The 12,794-nt window shown below is 38.9% G+C and overlaps 1 protein-coding gene across 4 annotated transcripts; it reads right to left on the minus strand.

Annotated features, from left to right (window-relative positions):
* Nucleotides 1–719: 719 nt before the first annotated feature.
* On the minus strand, nucleotides 720–12,329 carry LOC110283712 (uncharacterized). Of its 4 annotated transcripts, none has more exons than XM_029471118.2 (5): nucleotides 12,245–12,329; nucleotides 10,778–10,879; nucleotides 8,935–9,027; nucleotides 6,313–6,439; nucleotides 720–3,113 (listed from the first exon to the last, which is right to left on the minus strand). In XM_029471118.2, exons 3-5 carry the CDS (start codon nucleotides 8,962–8,964, stop codon nucleotides 1,507–1,509), a joined length of 1,764 nt encoding a protein of 587 aa, XP_029326978.1. In that variant the 5' UTR covers nucleotides 8,965–9,027; nucleotides 10,778–10,879; nucleotides 12,245–12,329; the 3' UTR covers nucleotides 720–1,506. The 4 variants fall into 4 exon arrangements, with proteins under 4 accessions (XP_029326978.1, XP_029326976.1, XP_029326979.1 ...); XM_029471116.2 differs by having other exon boundaries at nucleotides 10,778–10,890; XM_029471119.2 differs by lacking the exon at nucleotides 10,778–10,879.
* Between the last annotated feature and the right edge of the window lie 465 nt (nucleotides 12,330–12,794).

Raw genomic sequence — 12,794 nt, forward strand, 5'->3', positions numbered from 1 at the left:
GAAGCAGAACTTCCATAAAAAGCTGATGGCTTATTAGCAATAGGCAGGAAATAAAAGATGGGAGCAGAGGTGGAAATGTCTGGTTTCTTTGGAGACTCAGTTGTGTCATGTGATATTTTTCTGGAAAGTGTCTTCTGAGAGGCTGTTGAGGCAGACATGTGGGAGGATGGTTTGCTTGGAATAGACATGTGGTGTTGTTCTGGAAGCTGCCTAGAAAAGGGGCATGAGATATTTTGCTAGAGCTGATGCTTGGTGTTTGGAAAGGTATAAATATAACCCAACAGACAGACAGTGAATGACACTGAGGCATTTGTTTGCCTTGTCTTTTTCACTGATCATTTGTTGAGACTTTGTAGAGAGAAATGCACCAAAGAACTTCTGGTGGAGTTCTGGTGGCTTCTTGCCACTTCTTTGGTCTCAGGGGGCTGATTGGCAGAGCCTTGCAGTTTCTTCTGATTTAGGGATGGTGGTTGCAAGTGAATGGAGTTACTGCTGCTGATTTGTGTGAACTGAACTGCTGCTATTATGACAATAAAGATTAGAATCACCCCAAAGAACTATTTCTAAACAGGCCTAAACCCTCTTTTGTCCTATTAACCTTTCCTTTCCACTACCTATGGTGGGTGGTGGGCTGGAGGTTAAAGTGTTTAAGAATGCTTACTAAAATAGGTTTTGAAAAATAAAATTTTCCAGGGACCTCAGATAGTGAGATTGGAACTCTGGGAGGAGTCACAGGTGTGAAAGATCCACCTTGCACAATAAGGAGACAGACATATGAAGATGAGGAGAGGTAAACTGCCATGCAGCACATAAGAAATATAATGAACAGGTTATATAATTTCAGAATTAGTCAAGGAACATGCCAAAGCTTATGATCTAGGCATTTATTCATAAATAATTAAGTCAAGGAGTCACTATTTCAGGAACAAAAAAATCTGGGTATAATAGCTCATGGCTATAGGTATATGTAGGTCTGGCTGTCCTGGAACTATGTATACCAGGATGGCCTCTGATTAACAGAGATCATCTTTGACTCTGCCTACTGAGTGCACAACCTTGCCTAGAATTATGAATTTTTGGATGCTGAACAAGACAAATGTTTTTATTACAGCGTTTCCCAGGGACTAGGATAAAAGCACCATCTAGAGGTTAAAAGCAACATCTGATCTTACAGTGTATTAGGGTTCAATTTCCAACACACATATAAGAGCTCACAACTGTCATTAAGTCCAGCTTCAGGGGATCTGGCCTCCACAGGCACCAGGCATACATGTAGTGCACAGAGATGTAAGCAGCAAAGTGCACACATATAAGCATCCCCACACACAAAAGAAAAAAAGAAAACAAAAAGGTTTTCACATAATCACATTTGGAATTTTTTTGACCAACTTTGTGATAAATTGTAAGATTTAAAACTTTATTAAAGGCTTTCTCCTGTCTCTCATGCGTATATTTCTATTATGTATAATGTTAGGATTTGAACACAGAGAGAATACTGGATGAATGCTATGTCACATTATTTACAATTTTATGTTTCTCTCCAGTATGAACTTTCTGATGTCTTTTAAGATGTGAGTATTGGATATAGGATCTGTCACATTCCATACATTTGTAAGGTTTTTCTCCAGTATGAATTTTCTGATGTGCTCTAAGAATTGCACAAGTAGTAAGTGATTTGCCACATTCCTTACATACATAAGGTTTCTCTCCAGTATGAACTCTCTGATGTGTTCTAAGTTGTGAGGCCTGGGTAAAGGATTTGTCACATTCACTACATTTGTAAGGTTTTTCTCCAGTATGAATTCTCTGATGTACTCTAAGAGTTGAGCCCCTAGTAAAAGACTTGCCACACTGTTTACATGTATGATGTCTTTCTCCAGTATGAACCTTCTGATGTCTTCTAAGACTTAAGTAGTGGGTAAAGAATATGTCACAGTCCTTGCATTTGTAAGTTTTTGCTTCAGTATGGATTTTCTGATGTCTGCTGAGACTTGAGGACATAGTAAACAATTTGTCACATATCTCGCATCTATAAAGTTTCTTTCCAGTATAAATTCTTTGATGTCTTCGAAGATGTGAGTACTGTGTAAAGAGTTTGTCACATTTTGTACATTTGTAAGGCTTCTCACCAGTATGGATTCTGTAATGAGTTTTAAGATGTGATAATATAAAAAAGGACTTACCACACTCTTTGCATTTGTGTGATTTCTGTAGAGAATGATTTTTCTTATGCCTTCTAAAGAATACATAGTGGGGAAAGGATCTGTGACACTCATTGCATTTGTAAGGCTTCTCTCCAGTATGGAGTGTGAAATGACTTTTAAAGTGTGAAAGCTGATGAAAGACTTTGCCACAGTATTGACAACTATAACATTCCTCTGCAGTATGGATTTTCTGATGTCTCTTCAGACCAGTACGGTAGGCATAGGATTTGCCACATTCTTGACATTTGTACCTCTTCTCTCCAGTATGCCTTTTATGATGACTTTTAAGTGCAGACAAATATGAAAATGACTTTCCACAGTCACTGCATTTGTAAGGGTTTGTCCCAGCACGAAGTCTTTGATGTGTTTTTCGATGTTCTTTAAGACTTGAGCACTGAGTAAAGGATTTGTCACAAATATTGCACTTGTAGGGCTTGTTTCTAGTATCAGTTCTCTGCTGTGCCCCGAGGCTTGAGGCACTACTGAAACATTTCCCATATTTCACACGCTGGTGTGGATTCTCTCCAATATAGATTGCTTGTTGCATGAGACTGTGTGTAGAGCTGAAATGGTCATCATATTTTTCCTGTCTCTGTTCTTTGTTTGCACTGTTTGTTCTCTGATCTTGAGCAATGCTGGAACACAAACTGGAAGATTTTGCACAGTCATTAGATTCACAACGTTCTTCTCCAGTGTGCGTGCTTTTAAGTCTATCTGGGTTTGATGAGTCAAGAGAGGCATCCTTGTCCTTACAGCATCTGTAGTTGTTAGAGGCTTCTGTAGTGTCACTTCTATTATAAAGGACACAGTTGGAGGGTTCATGAAGCATTTCACCAAGCTCATTACACTGACAAGACTCCTTTTCAGTCTTCACATGTTGACAGACAGTATCACATATGCAGTAGTTCTCTGAAAATGAGTACAATTCAGATTAATAGGGCTTGTTCCAAATTTAAACAATTGAGAATGTTTTACTATGTTCATGTTCTCTATTAGGAGAAGTAATTAGCATAGAACTCATCAAAATTGACATATTTATTTCACTCTAATTGTGTGAATTCTCAGAAAAACAGAGTAATAGTCTTCAAGGCAGATAAAACAAGTAATTGAAAACTCAGTATGTAGCTTTGGGATGGGGCTGAGTGACAGATTATATATAGAATATATGTGTCTATTTTTAAATATTTTTTTTTCTCAGAAAGTGATGAAGAGTTTAATTCAATTCAGGTTCACAACACTTGTGTAAACTAATATACAATAAATAAAGATTCCTTTTCAGGAAACCCAATTTGTTGTAACATTAAAGTCTTAGTTAAAAGCATCAAGGAATTTTTTTTCTAAGAGGGAGAGTGAGATTGATTCTTCAAAAGTAATTGATGCAATCTGCCATATATCACAGGCTCTAGATGATGAGTGGAGGCTATAATGAGCAGCTATTGCATATTTCTTTCCTGCATTGAGTTCCACACACTGTTGTCTGTCTGTCTGTCTCTGTCTCTCTGTCCTCTAGCTGTAAATTTGATTTGTGTTTATTTATTTACTTACTTACTTTACACCCTAATTACGATGTCTACTCCAACTCTTTCTCCCAGAGGGCTCCCCTCCCACCCCATTTCTCCTCCCCTTCAGCTCTGAGAGAGGAGAGGACCACTATTGGTTATCTATCCCATCCTGGAACATCCACTGCTATGTTTCTTAACTTTCTTTATATAGTTGTTTTTTTTTGTTGTTGTTGTTGTTTGCTTGTTTGTTTTGTTTTTTGTTGTTGTTGTTGTTTTTTTGTTTTTTCGAGACAGGGTTTCTCTGTATAGCCCTGGCTGTCCTGGAACTCACTCTGTAGACCAGGCTGGTCTTGAACTCAGAAATCCACCTGTCTCTGCCTCCCAAGAGCTGGGAGTAAAGGCGTGCGCCACCACTGCCCGGCCACATAGTTGTTTTTAAGTCAACTTTCTACACTGACTCCTGAGATCATCTTCCAGAAAGGTGTCAGTGTATCCTCCACTGAGAAGAAAATGAAGGATGTAATATGATGAATACCTACATACAAGGAAGGCAATTACAGAACAATGCTACTTCCTGGACTCACATTAGGCTTATATTTGTAAAATTATCCTAATCTGATGTCATCATAGCTAAGTAAAATTGCATTTTATACCAGTATTAAGTCATCACAATTCAGGTGCACTAAGGCACAATGTCTTCTAACAGTTACAATAGGCAGATGCACTGTAAATTAAATGATCAGGAATTCTTTATATTTGGAACTGCATATAGAAACACATTTTCAGTTCTTTCTTTCTCTTTCACTTGAAGCCATCACTGTTCTCCTGCTCATTCTTTTGTCCCCCCTGATAATGGCTACCATATCTTCTCCACATATCAGGGTACTCACATTTGCTCCAGACAGGTGACCAGATCTACCTTGAATATAATAATCCATGTGTTCTGTGAGGTAGCCCAGTACACATGCAAGAATTCTTAGAAAGAACATACACATCTAACACAGTACTGTGTTCAGTGTATGAAGAGAAGATAAAATAAAGCAATCTAAGGATGATTTTTCAAATGCTATGTCCAGTAGATCTTCAATATAATTAGGGAAATTTTTCTTTTTGAACATGTTGAGTTTTTCTCACAATTAAAAGTATTTCAAATGCGATAATGATATGGATTTTAAGATATGGCTGCAACCATCTATAAATCTGTGACCTACAATCTGTCCTGCCCACAAGATATGCACAGCAGGGCTGCTCTTCCAAAGGTATTGAGTTCAAATCCCAGCAACCACATGGTGGCTCACAACCACCCACAATGAGATCTGATACCCTCTTCTGGTGTGTTTGAAGACAGCTACAGTGAACTTATACTAATAAATAAATCTTTGGCCGGAGCAAGTGGGGTTGGCCAGAGCAAGCAGAGGTCCTAAGTTCAATTCCCAACAATCACATGAAGGCTCACAACCATCTGTACAACTAAAGTGTGTACTCATATACATAAAATAAATAAATATTTTTTTTAAAAAAGATATGCACAGCAATGGTGGAACAGAAATTGTGGGAGTAGCCAACCAATATCTGACTCAACTTAAGGCTCATTCCATAAGATGAAAGTCAAATCCAAACTGCTTGCATAACCAAGAACCAGAGCCTAGACAGCCCAGAAACCTAGGATAAAACCAAGTACTACTTGTATAAAATGAAATATAGAACAAAGTGACTCCTAATTCTATTCTGCTGTACACATAGATCAGTGCCTTATTCAGTCATCATGAGATGCAGATGGGAACAGATGCAGAGGCCCAAAGTCAGACATCAGAAGGAGAGAAAGTCTACATGGAGGGCTCCATCAAATCCCTCACCCCAGAGTTCTAGGAACCATGAAGACGAGGCAGAAAGTGTAAGAGCCAGGTAAGATGGAGGATACCAGGACAAGACCTTCTGAATTAAGTAGGCAAGAGCAAATGAACTCACAGGGACTGAAGTAGAAGGCATAGGGCCTACATGGGTCTGCACCTGGTCCTCTGCATATATACTATACCTTTCACCTTAGTATTATATGACTCCTGAGTGTGAGAATGAATGGTTCTCTGATTCCCTTGCCCATTCTTAGGAATCCTTTACTTCTGTTGGGTTACTTTTTCTTACTTCAATATGATGGATTTTGCTTTACATTATCATATGTTATTTTGTTAGTCTTGTTGTTATCTCTTAAAACCATGTTCTTTTCTAATGAGAGACAGAAAGTGAGTGGATATTGAGGGGAGGGGAGCATAGGAGAAACAGTGAGTAGTAGAGGGAGGGAAAACTCTAATCAGGATGTATTATATAAGAATCTGTTTTCAATAAAAGGGGAAAAAGATATGGTACAAATATTATACATTGTTTAATGTATAATAAGTTTCTGAATACATGCTGAAACCAAACTGAAAGGGGCATGAGTCCACTAAAATGAAAACTAGAAAGAAAAAACAAACACCATGATAAAGTTTTTTTTCCTACTACCAAGCATTCCCTAGTCTGTTTTTTCCAAGACAGCTTAACAGAGAGTTTATGACCTATAATGACATACAAAGTATCAGTTGGGAGTTCTTTAAGCAAAATGTTCTCACCGACATACACCAGGTTGCTGTAATTCTCCAACATCACATCAATGTACAGAGCCCTCTGAGCAGAGTCCAGGCATTCCCACTCCTCCTGGGAGAAGTCCACAGTCACATCCCGGAACGTCAACAAACCCTGAAACAAAACAACAAAAAATTTAATTTGAATATGTGATATATGGGAGAGTGGTTTCCTGAGTAGATGGGACTTAAATAAATTTTGGATGTAGATGACCAAAGACAGTTACTCAGTCAGATGATTTCTAACATAGCTACACTCCATAATACATGTTCTAACTCTGTGAAAACAGGGTTAAACAATAGTCTCACAGCATATCCATGAAACAAGACATACATTTCAGGTCTGGACATGTTTAAGTATCTGTTATACTATTGTGTTTATGTCTCACTGCATCACAGTGCACATGTCTGAGAAGGAAAATTCATGACATGGAAATGTGCTTTGAAATGCTGTACCTGAAGATCACCCTAGAATACTGACTCTGAATCAATCCTGTCTGTACTGGGGCCTTGTATGATTCTAATCTATAATGCTAGCTTGGGATGTCCAATGTACAACATTATGGAGTTAAGGGGTAGATATGGAAGGAAGAATATGATTGATTCATTGTGGAACAGTTTTGGCTTTTTTTCCCCCCACTGTAAGGAGGAGTGTATCAATACTACATACTGGCTATTTTAACACTAACATAAATATCAAGTAATCTATGGAATTAATTTTAAAATGTTTAAGACACTATTAAGCAGATAAAAGAAATCTGCACCAGCCTGGAGATACTGGGATGGGCAAGGACTTATTGAATAGAAAGGACACCAATAGCACAGGATTTAACCCAAGTATCAACAGGAGGGACAATATGAATATAAAGTTTCTCTCCATCCAAGGGAATTATCAGCAAGGCACACAGACACCAACAGAATGGGAGAGTCTGTACCAGCAACACTCTGGATTGTGGCTAATATCTAGAATTCACTAACAGTTACAGAAACCAAGGAAATAAAACTGCCATTCTAAGAACACCACAGTGGACACTGAGACTTGTTGTCAGCCCATGGGCACAAGACACACATGAAACTGTTTGAGGTATGAAGCTGTTTCTTGTAGACTTCTTGTTCAAGTACTGTTGGAAAGCTATGTACAACTTACTCAGTGTAAGCAGGAGTCACTTATGAAAACAAATAGCATTACATACTTGCCTGTCCAAAAAATAAATAAAAATAAAACTGCCAATCAACAAATGGGCAAATGAACTGAAATCAGACATTTTGAATAGAGAAAAACACAAATGGTCAATAAATACTGAAAAATGAGTATAAAATCCATAAAATGCTGTCATAGAAATGCAAAGCAAAACCACTTTAATTAGTGTCTCACCCCAGGCAGAATGGCTGTTAATCAATCTGACAACAAATGTTAGAGAGACTGTGGAGAAAAAGATACCCTAGTCACTCTTTGTGTGTGTATGTGTTGATGTTTGAAAATTAATTTAGCCATTGTAAAAATCAGTTCGAAAATTATTCAAATATTTAGAGATGGTATTATATTATTACCAGCCATTACAATTCTATGGATATATCTAGCAAAGTCCACACCCGACTCTAGAGATATTTATACCCCTTGCATACTGCTGCCTTATTCACCATAGGAAAGAATTCTAATCAATCTAATTGTTAGTCCACAGACCAATGGATAATGAAAATGGATTCATATAAAATGAAATACTATTCTACTAAAGAGAAAAATATAATCAAAAGTAGCAGAAAAATGGTTGGACTTAAGTATGTGTACTATTAAGTGAGGTCATATGCAGAATCTAGCCAATAACATATCTATATGAAAACAATGTACATGCAGAAAAGAAAACACAAAAAGTTTAAATATTAGGGATTGAGGTACCACTGAATGCAAGTAATGACCACCAGCTATGAAAAAGAATCTAAAGATAATTGCTTCCTAGTTCTAGTTCTGTCACATGTCTTAGTGGTGGATCAGTTCATAAAGATATATTGAAAACATAAAATCACATCCAAGGCTCCAGAGCTTCTTTCCCAATGACTACTATAACTGCATAAAAGTGTATTGAGTTGTATAGTCTTTGGGTTAGTTAATTTCAGTATGTGCTTTTGATTGTTTGTTTCCAATATTTTTTTATGATAAAGTTAAATTATCAAAAGCAGAAAATTAAAGGTTTGCAATGTCTCAAACTGTGAGGAGCGGGTGTGGCAGCAGTCCCAAAGGCGCCAGGGACTGCAGCTAAGTCTTATGACTTGCACCTGACTTCCTCATATATCTAGCCACAAACATCGTGAGAGCTGCGCAGGTGTACCAGGTTACTGGTGAAGCCATTTTGGTGGAGACATGCCCCTGCTGCCCTGATTAGCTGAAGCTGCGTGCCTGGTGAGGTGGCGTGGCCTGCTGTGCGTGGATGAGAACTGATAGTATATAAGAGTGAGAGGCCCAGGGCTCGGGGTCTTTCGCCTATACAGTCAATACGCAGCCCAATAAACGTGTGCAGAAGGATCCTATTGTGGTGTCTTTCTTGCTGGCGAGTCAGGCGTCCCACATCAAACTATAACACTGTTAGAAAAAGAGTGCATATGAACACTGACCTGGGACAAGTTGACTGAAGAATCAGCCATTTCTTGCGGTTTCTCTTCTTTGATTTTTTTCTTCGAAGAATAATGAATAGCTGACAAGTGGACCTTTAATATGGAGGAGTCAAACAGGAGAAGTAAAATTAGTACTGAATGTGGATAAAGAACAATATCATACCACATGAAGAGATCCAAGCAACAGAATATTACCTGGTGTCTGGTCAGTGATCCCAAAGCCAGGAGAGCATGGAAAGACATTTAAAGTGTGGAGAGAGAACCATTATCAACCATATACTGCATGCAGAAAATATTCTCTCAAAATTAATGGAGACATAAGTATATTTGAAGATAGTAAGAAATTAACACAATTGGATTTCACAGTACATAGAATATAGTAGCACAGGTCATAGAAAGTTACAGGTAAAGTATATACAGAAGAATCCGAGGAATTATCCACAAGGTAAATCAAAATAACCACTCATAAAAAAGAAAGCAAACTACCAATTCTCTCAGAGAAGGAAGAATTCTACCAATAATCCACCTAAGAAGAACATAACAACAACAAAAAAAACCAAAAAAAAAACTATGAGCATCAAAATCTAACCCTTCTGGAAATCATCATGGAGGACCCTCAATTAAATAAACAAATCCTCCAGTTAAATAAATCTAGCACATGACCCAGCTGGTTGACTCCTTGGTATATGCATATACATTCTATACATTCTATTCTACAGATACATGCTCTCTCATGTTCACTGCTGCTATAGTCACAATAGCTACAAATGGAAACAACCTAAATATTCTTCAACTGACAAATGGATAGTGAAAATGTGGTACATGTACACTATGGAATATTACATAGCTGTTATGAAAACTGAACTCAGATTCTCAGATAAATGGATGGACCTAGAAATGATTATACAGAGTGGGCTAAGACAGTCCTAGAATGACATTGCATGTTCTGCCTCATAGAAAGTTCCTAGCTCCAACCCTTCAGATGTGAGTTCTCAACCTGAAGTAACTGCAGTAACAAGAAATATAAAAGCAGATCACGGTGGGATGTGGGGGAGCAATAGACAAGCGATAATATGGAAAAGTGATAGTAAGGGGAAAATGGAAAAACAGGAGTAGGGATTTAAGAAACAAATATAAACACAAAAATATGATAAAATAAGGATGTCTGAAAAGTAAAAAGGAATCATATACTCCAACTATGAAAAATGCCTGTCTGTATATACTCATATATTGAGTATATAAATGAAAGCTTTCCATCTGGGTTGATAATAGTCCCTATAAGAGCCATAGATTTTTTTTAAAAAATAAAACTACCAATACCAAGCTCCTTTTAGATTGTTGGTCACAGTTGTTTAAGAGATTTCCAGAACATTATAGGCTATTGATTTTGCCCTTGGTTCTCTCCCAGCAGTAGATAGTGAGGCCCCATTGTTAGAGATGCTATCAGAATCAGATACAGAATCCAGGTCTCAAGTTAGATCTGACATTGAATGGTCCTCCCTGGGGACTAGCTTTCATGGTACTAGAAGGCAACATGCAAGCTTCCAGTAGCCAATATCAAAGTAAATGAAAACCATTTCTGAAGATCTGATCAGTGATGTGTATGGAATAAGGACAGCATCACTCACATGTACAATCAAGTAAAAGTTTATTGCCTCCTAGAATCAATTCTTCTGTAGAAAGTCTTCTCATCTCTACATTAGGATAATCCTGAGGAGATTTTTCTCAGTGGAAGTCTCTAGAATTATTTCTAGTGAAACAGAATATGGCAAAACTGATCTCATGGCCCACTTCCACATTTGCCTGAATCCCTTGCCTTCCCTTGACCAATCCCCCAACATACCTGGATCCTTAGCTACTGTCTCCTCCCTGTCCACCTTCCAGGTCTGTGTTCCGTTCCACAGGTGAGCTGGTCTGGATGATCAGTGAGCCTGTACTTGGATTCCTAGCACAGTACTGTGCTCAGTCAATAAAGAGAAACAAAACTGAAGACTACAATGATCCCCCCAAATGCCATTCAGTGTCAGAATATTGAAAAATATTTAGAAAACATTTTCAGTTAGTCTAACTTGAACCTCACTTCCAATCACAGCTTCTTGAAAACTTATGGATGGAAATGAAACTGGATGATTGGAATGAGAATATTATACTCTAATAAAGTTCTGAACTTATCACGAACTGAAAATGACGGAAGCCTTTGTAGCTTGATCATGGACTTTTTTTTTTTTTCTCTCTCTCTCTCTAGGGCAGCAGCTTGGCCACTTTTCTGACCCAAGGGGCAGGAAATGGCAGTTATGGCCCTAAAAGAAACCTGGGGGTGATAGTGGGGTGGGAGGGGAGGCTAGTCATTTCAGTGCCTCTAGGGCCTTAAAACCTGGAAATCCCTTCATTACTCAGTGTTAACAGATTACATTGTTCCAGCTTTAATGGCCAAGCAATACTTCAGGACCCACTGTTCTTTTCCAGTACTTCACTTCACATGCTCCAAAGACACTATAAACACCCATCCCTCTGCCTAGCCTTCCAACTCTCTTCCCTTTCAGAGTAGCTGCCATTCTGTTTATCTGCAATATATCTCTTGCATGATGTTTGTTGTGTGGTGTGACTTTGTTGTATTGCTTTTGCTCCTGACTGCAAAGATGACCTTGCTCTCAAAAATTCCTTACATGTTCCTTTCATTACCGATAGTTAAAACTTCTTCGTAGGTGCCAAGTCCCCAGGTATACAAAGAAATTAATGTGGACTAATGTAAATTTCAGGAGCGTTGTCCTTTCTATCATAGCAAAATAACAAGTACAAAACAAAAACAACAACCAAACCAAACACGTTTGCAAATATTAACAGATAGATTCAAATACTCTACTAGAGTACTTCTATAAGAAAAGTTTGCCAAGAGAATAAATGGAAAAAAATCAGTATTCATCAACTTAGTATGGTCTAAAATCTATGGGCAAGGGCAAGACATGAAGAGCAGAATTTTGAGAGCTGTCATTTTTATGAGTAGCAGAGGAAATATCTCACCCCTGTCTGATTCCTGCCCTTTCCCAGCCCCTTAGCTCCTATAACCTGGTAGGTTACAGCCCTCCCCCACTGGGCTGTAGTTCCACCCGTTGGGCTGCTGCCTGCTGACTCTCCCAGGATGCCCCGCGCGGCACCTGAGGCTCAGGGTAGTTTTTTGCTTCCCCTTGAAACCCTTCTTGTATCCTCTGACCCCAGGTCTGCATCACAAGATTCTCCACGATGCATGCCAGCGAGTTCCTCGAGAAAGGCGTCCTTGCCACTTTTGGGTTTGGCTCCTCAGTCAACTTACCTAGGCTCACTAAAGAACAGTCCCAGCTATCACGCCACTCCTCTAATCCCAGCTCCACTCAATACGCTTCCTCCACACAACACACTTCCTCCACACCCATATACTGTCCCCAACGTCTGTTTCCGGTGAGTGGCCCCACCCCCCGGAGACAGGTTCCTCCCCATCAGTCTCAGGTTGCCTTCCACACAGTTCCAGATGTCAAGCTTCTCTCCAGCTGAACCCGCTCTCCACAGATTCCCCACAAGTTTGCTGTCAGCGTAGACCAGAACTGGATCTGATAGGACGCTGCACCCGGATATCTGACCACCATACTGAGTTCTGAACCCTTCAGATAAAAGATAGCCTTACACCTCGACTTGACTACCAGCCCGTGAGCGACAAACTTATCCCAAACAATCCCACCACACAAAAATGACAAGTCAAAACCAAATCCTGAAAATTTGACTTGCGGAGAGACATTTAAAGAACTTGGATTTTGAAAAGAAATAGGTGTCTCAAGAAGCCAGTGAATTTATCTTGAGCTGCATGGCTTTCACCACTAGATGGTGGT

Source organism: Mus caroli, unplaced genomic scaffold, assembly GCF_978045245.1.
Source record: "Mus caroli unplaced genomic scaffold, Mus_caroli_1 scaffold_18, whole genome shotgun sequence".
In the NCBI taxonomy this organism is placed as follows: domain Eukaryota; kingdom Metazoa; phylum Chordata; class Mammalia; order Rodentia; family Muridae; genus Mus; species Mus caroli.